Consider the following 6,219-nt stretch of genomic DNA (forward strand, 5'->3'; position numbering starts at 1 on the left):
CCGCTGCGCGTGGGTCTTCACCAGGGGCACACGGTGGCCCTGAGCGGCTCCTCGTGGCCACAGTAGCCAGTGATAGCAGAGACCCTGAGCCACAAAACCCATCTCCCGGGTCAGCTCGGAGCCCGCGGCCAGGGACAGTCCGCGGCCCTCCCCAGCTCCAGAGCAGCAGCGTGCTCTTAGGCCCCGACTCTGGCCCGCCTTCCCCTGCCATGAGGACCCCGGGGGACCTGGGGGGCCAGGGCAAGGTGTCTCCAGGTGGACTCTGCCCAGCTCAGGGCTGTCCCTCTCCCCAGGGCCGAGCAGCTGGCCAGCCTGGAGGCCGCGCAGCGGGCAGTGGGCCTGGGCCCCGGCCCCTCGGGGGCCTCCAATGCGCGTGCCGAGTTCTGGCGGCTGCGGGGTCTCCGTCGAGGAGCCAAGAAGACGACCCAGCGCAGCCGGGAGGACCTGTCCACCCTGACCAGGCAGGGCCGCTACCCGCCCTATGAGCGCGTGGTGCTGCGAGAAGGTGGGTGGGGACACAGGGACACCACCCAGCCAGTGGGGACACCCACCCGCTCTCGCCCGCACGCCTGCTCCGCGTCATTTTAGGCAGCAGAGCGAAGAGGACCGGGCGGTCCCTTAAAGTCTGACCCGTTTCCCACCCGTTTCCGAGAGGAGTGGAGTAGGAAGCAGAGTCGGGCGAGTGCCCAGCCCCTGGCGTCGCCTGCCCGCTCTGCAACTGTGGCCCGAAAGTGCCCCTGGGTCACACGTCCCTCCAGGACAAGCAGACTCTTCTTGTCATCAGAGTAACTGTCCGGAGGGGACCGGGAGTCCCAGCAGGTCCGAGCAGACACCACGGGCATTTTATAGAAGGGACTCAGCATCTCGATCTCAGTGTCTGTGGGGACAAGGGTACCGAGGTAGCCGTGTGACCTGAAGAAGGAGAGAGTCAAGATAGTTTTAGTGACTTGTTTAACTGCTCTATCCCAAGTATGATCTCAGCCAGGGCCGACCTGAGATGGTGCCGGAGGGGCCTTGTGCCTGCCCGACCTGCACCCCGCCACCCAGCTGCGTCCCTTTGGGGACGGAATGTTCTAGGTGAGGGGGCGGGTGATGCCACGCAGCCCTGTGCAGGTGCGGAGTCTTCTAGACTCTGTGAGCCAGCCTGTGTGCAGGCTCAGGTGTCCAGGGTGGTCCCTCATGTTCGACCCCAACGTGGACCCCAGGGCTCTGCCCGGCTGTGGCCCCCCCAGAGCCACGGGCAGCAGCTGCACTGGTTCTGGGGACGGAAGGGCGACAGGAGACCTGCTGCAGAGCAGGCCCAGGTGGCCTGTCCCCGGGACACATTCTGTGCCTCTGGTCTTCATGGTGGACGGCTCATCTGTTAGGCCGGGACCAGCGAGCGGTCCTGAGGAGGGCTGGCCAGCCTCCAGGCTTCCTGGCCAGGGGGTCTCTGCAGGAAGGCAGGCGCAGGAGGACGCAGCCCGTGGACACGGCTGTGTGCCAATCAGACTGCACTTACAAAAGGAGCGCCGGGCCAGGGTGGCCCCAGGTCCCAGTGGGCTGACCCCGGGTCCCAGTGGGCTGACGCCGGGTCAGGGGTGGTCTGCAGCCGAGACAGACCCAGAGAAGAGCAGCCGAATCAAGATGGAAGTGTCTTTGACCCCAGGGCCTCGTGGGTGTCTGGCCAGCGCTCCACTGTGAGCCACACCCGCCCTGCGTCCTCTCCAGCCCGGGGGGCCCTGGAAGGGGCTCTGCCCCCAGGACAGTGACCCAGGAGCCCCCACGGCAGCCCCGCTCGCATCCCATTGGCCAGAGCTCACCAATGTCCCTAGCCGCAAGGGAGGCTGGGAGATGGGGTCCTCACTGGGTACCAGGGCCCTGCCGGAGGCCCATGTCGGGGGTGGGGGTGGACAGCTTGCAGTGGCCCTTGCTGCACACATCCCAGTTCTTGCCTTTGTTCTCTGCCCTCAGCGAGTTTCAAGCGCCCGGTGGTGATTCTGGGCCCTGTGGCGGACATTGCCATGCACAAGCTGACGGCAGATCTGCCTGGGCAGTTTGAGATCGCAGGTGAGGAGCCAGGTGCTGGGAGCCAGGTCCCGGGGAGCCAGGTCCTGGGGAGGGGCTGCGGGGCTGCTGCTGCTGTTCTGGGGGACAGAATCTGACCAACACAGGCAAACACAGGACTTGGGACCCCCAGTGCCCTCTCCCAGGCCACCCCAGGCTGCCTCATCAACCTGGATTCAGGTAGACCCTCTGAATCCTCCTTGACACATGTGATGAGTGAGCCGAGGCACCATTATTCGGAGACGGGAGATGGCCACTGAGCTAGAGGCTCTGCAGTGAGCCTGGCAGGCGAGACCCCAGGGGAGTCCAAGACCCACCACCACGAGGCAGCTGGACGGCTGGGGGTCAGGGCCTGCAGCTCCGGGCCAAGTCTGACCCGCGGCCCCTCCCTGGTGCCAGTGCCGGGGAGGACCCCGGGCCCACAGAGGCCAGGCGAGCTCTGACCACTGAGCTCACCCCTCGCCGCCCAGGAGCTAGGGCATTTTGAGTGGTTAGGGTTTTGTGGGACCCTCGTCCCCAAGGTGCAGTGTCTCTGCCTGCCGAGGGCCAGGGCCAGGGTCCTGCTCGGGAGGCGAGGGGAGGCCAGGAGGAGCCCCAGATGCAGCTCTGGTTTTTCCTCAAGAGCACTCGGGTCCTGGTGGCCTTCTGAGCAGGGGAGGGCTGGGTGGACGTGGATCTGAGGGGCAAGGGTCACCTCCTGAAGCTGCACGCCCTGTCCCCCCAGAGAGCATCTCCAGGACTGATAGTCCCAGCAAGATCATCAAACTGGACACCGTGAGGGTGATCGCCGAGAAGGTGAGTGCCCCCTGCTCTGGGCCCTGGACGGGGAAGCTGAGGCCTGGGCGCACGGTCGGGGCTGTCCTCACCCCACACTGACAGCTCCACAGAGCCCCTTGGAGGCTCTGGGTGGGCGGCCACGAGACAAAGCCTGCCCTGAGTCACTCTGCAGGAAACCTGGGGCAGAGGCAGGGAGACCAGAGAGCAGCTCTGGTGTCCAGGATGCCCACCAAGCTGCCCCAAACCCTGCCCCCAACACATGCTGTGAGTGCCAAGGTGTGGTCCACTCTGACCTCCGACTACCGCTTTCCATTTCCTCCACCTCTGTTCTGTCTCTTGGGTGTGGTTCTTTCTCTCTCAACACTGCCCACCCCGTGAGCCTTGCCCAGGACAAGCATGCGCTCCTAGACGTGACGCCCTCTGCCATCGAGCGCCTCAACTACGTGCAGTACTACCCCATTGTGATCTTCTGCGCCCCGGAGAGCCGGGCGGCCCTCAAGGCCCTGCGCGAGTGGCTGGCACCCGCCTCCCGCCGCAGTAGCCGGCGCCTCTACGCACAGGCTCAGAAGCTGCGGAAGCACAGCAGCCACCTCTTCACAGGTGGGCGGGTCCTGGGGGCCCAGGAAGGGCGGGCGGGCCCCTCCCAAGCATCCCAGGCACACTGACACCCTGTCCCATAGCCACCATCGCCCTGCAGGGTACGAGTGACGCCTGGTACCAGGAGCTCAAGGCCACCATCCAGGAGCAGCAGACGCGGCCCATCTGGACAGCGGAGGACCAGGTGCAGGCACCAGCAGGGTCACAGATGCTCTCCGGTGTTAGGGCTCGGGTCAGGCGTGGTGGGGTCGAGAGTCGACCTGAGGCTGGGTCTTGGCCTGGGCCTGGGGTGGGGCCAGGCTGGGGCTCAGCTTTGGGAGCAGGGTCTCCCGGGGCTGGGGCTCAGCATAGCCTGGGCCCTGTGTGAGTCCAGGGCCTGTGACCGGCCATCACGGCCTGAGGTCTGAGGATTGGGGTCCGGGAGGTTGAGGGTGGGCCTTTCGCCTGGCTGGGGACCGCGGCTGAGGCGGGCGTCCCGCGTGGGGCCTGGTTGGGGCCTTGGCTCGGCTGGACCAGTGCAGCATGCCCGCTCCCTGCAGCTGGACGGCTCCTCGGAGGACAACCTGGACCTGCCTCACTGCGGCCTGGCCGGCAGCTCCGCAGACCTCAGCTGTGACAGCCGTGCCAACAGCGACTATGAGACGGACGGCGAGGGCTGCACAGACGGCGAGGGTGGGCCCCACACGGACGTGGAGGAGGGGCCCCCGGCACCGGCCCTGGCCCGGTCCTCAGAGCCTGTGCAGCTGGACGAGCCCCAGAGCCCGAGGCATCCTGGGGACATCCCAGCTCACAGGGGGCCCCAGGTGAGTCCCAGCAAGGATCCAGGGATGGGAAGGCTGGGCACCAGGCGTGAGCCAGCAGAGTGTCTCCAGCCAGACCAGCTTTGGGGATTCAGGCATGGCGTGCTCAAGCCACTCAGTAAATCTCTGAAGGACAGGAGGTGGCTGCAGGACTCTCAGGGACGCCAAGCTGCAGGTGCTCCATACCTGTGTGGGTGCGGACAGGCCCAGGTGTGCCATGCCGTGGGTGACCCCAGGGTTGCTCTGCCACGGAGCCACGCCCAGCCCTTTTAATTCCAAGACAGGGTCTTGCTGAGTGGCCCAGGCTGGCCTTGGACTTGTGAGCCTCCCGCCCCCAAGTACCTGGGATGACAGGTGTGCGCCTTTGCAGAGTCACACATACGTACATATAAAATGTGGGGGTACTAGGGATGAAACCCAGGGGCTTTTTAACCACTGAGCCACGTCCCCAGCCATTTTTTAAAATTTGAGACAGGGTCTCACTAGCTGAAGGCTGGCTTTGAACCTGTGACCCTCCCGTCTCAGCCTTGGGAGCTGCTGGCCACAGCGCCCAGCCAGTGACTTATACTTACAACAGTGTAGCAGTTGTATAGGTGACCTACATTGTGTCCCTTGGCAGTGGGGGCGAGGGGCGGCGAGAAGCCGGGCAACTACACGTTTGGTAGGGACTGTTTCTCTGAATTCTTAGGTCCCTGTTGGTAGAGGTGCTGGCTACGGCTGGCTCCTCACCCAGTGCTCAGCCTCCTCTCTGGGATGCTGGGGTAAACAGCAATGACTGCTGCCTGGGCACAGGCTGGGCCCTTCACCCTAGCCGCCCCTGCTGTGGGTCACTCTGACCCTCCTTCCTCCCTCTCCCTGAAGGTGAACAGCCGCCACCCCCAGGGCCAATGGCGACAGGACAGCATGCGGTAAGAGCCCCCTTGCTGCAGGCCCCAGGGCCCTCAACCCTTTTCCTGCAACTCAGACTTTGGGGTGGAGGCAGACATCCAGTGGCAGGCCTCAGCTTCCAGGTGCGCCTAGCCTAGGGTTGGATGGGGCCTGATGGCCTCTCCGGGCCCTGTGAGGTCAGGGCCAAGGGCTGGAATCCTCTTCCCCGGGGACGCTGAGCTGGGACTCTGAGGGTGCATAGGAGTTCTGGACCAGGCCCTGCCCACATGCATGTGCCAGGCAGCGTCAACCCCTGCAGTGCCTGCCCTCTGCACCCAAGGGACGATCTATTTCCTGATCCCCAGGACCTATGAACGCGAAGCCCTAAGGAGAAAGTTCACTCGAGCCCGAGACGCAGAATCCTCGGATGAGGAGGGCTACGACTGGGGCCCAGCCACCGACCTGTGACCCCGCCCAGGGGCTGAGTCCTCCCTGCGGCTGGAGTCCGCTCCCCTGCAGGACTTGGAACCCAGTCTCCCTCCCCTGGGCCTTAGTAAAGTCACAGGGTTTCTAGTGACTTCTCAGAAACACAAAGGGCAGGAGGGTGAGCCGGCTTTCCTCTGGGCCCCACCGAGACCCAAGACTCTGCCCATTCAATAAACTTTTAATTTTTCACGTTAGAAAATAGGTGGCTACAATCTCCTTTGGGGTCCCAGGCAGCTGCAGAGAGCCACAGGGACAAAGGCACTGAGGCGCGGCCCTCACAGGTACACGGGCTGCTCCTGGCCCGTCAGTAGGCGGTAGGTGGCGGCCGGCATGGTCTTGATGTGCACCTGCGGGGACAGGACTAGGCTGAGGCAGGCCCGGGCCACAGGGACCCGCCACCACCTCCTCCGCTGCCGCCGCCACGCACCTCACTGTGGGCCTCGGTGAGCAGCTCGATGATGCGCTCGTGCCGCGTGGCCACCACGCTCTGCCCGTTGATCTCAATGATGCGGTGCCCCACACGCACACCCCCGCGCTCCGCGATGCCCCCGCGGAGGAGGCTGCAGATCTGGGGGCCAGAGCGGGTCAGCAGCCCAGGCCCGCCCTGCCCGTCCCGCCCTGCCCCGCGCCGCGCCTCGCCCCAGCC

The 6,219-nt window shown here is 65.2% G+C and overlaps 2 protein-coding genes across 2 annotated transcripts in view; one reads left to right on the forward strand and one right to left on the reverse strand.

The window, feature by feature from the left end:
• Tjp3 (tight junction protein 3) overlaps window positions 1-5,767 on the forward strand; it is a 10,941-nt gene extending 5,174 nt beyond the window's left edge. The window contains exons 8-15 of the mRNA XM_015503820.2: window positions 215-505; window positions 1,954-2,049; window positions 2,771-2,841; window positions 3,213-3,423; window positions 3,504-3,604; window positions 3,960-4,223; window positions 5,082-5,128; window positions 5,453-5,767. Of these exons, the coding sequence (XP_015359306.1) occupies window positions 215-505; window positions 1,954-2,049; window positions 2,771-2,841; window positions 3,213-3,423; window positions 3,504-3,604; window positions 3,960-4,223; window positions 5,082-5,128; window positions 5,453-5,555 (1,184 nt within the window). The 3' untranslated portion in view covers window positions 5,556-5,767. The remainder of the gene's footprint in view (window positions 1-214; window positions 506-1,953; window positions 2,050-2,770; window positions 2,842-3,212; window positions 3,424-3,503; window positions 3,605-3,959; window positions 4,224-5,081; window positions 5,129-5,452) is intronic.
• Window positions 5,736-6,219, reverse strand: part of Apba3 (amyloid beta precursor protein binding family A member 3) — a 7,689-nt gene continuing 7,205 nt past the window's right edge. Inside the window, exons 7-8 of the mRNA XM_015503821.2 lie at window positions 6,001-6,216; window positions 5,736-5,920 (exon numbers count right to left, since the gene is read on the reverse strand). Of these exons, the coding sequence (XP_015359307.2) occupies window positions 5,849-5,920; window positions 6,001-6,216 (288 nt within the window). The 3' untranslated portion in view covers window positions 5,736-5,848. The remainder of the gene's footprint in view (window positions 5,921-6,000; window positions 6,217-6,219) is intronic.

Source organism: Marmota marmota, unplaced genomic scaffold (genome assembly GCF_001458135.2).
Source record: "Marmota marmota marmota unplaced genomic scaffold, marMar, whole genome shotgun sequence".
NCBI classification, from domain to species: domain Eukaryota; kingdom Metazoa; phylum Chordata; class Mammalia; order Rodentia; family Sciuridae; genus Marmota; species Marmota marmota.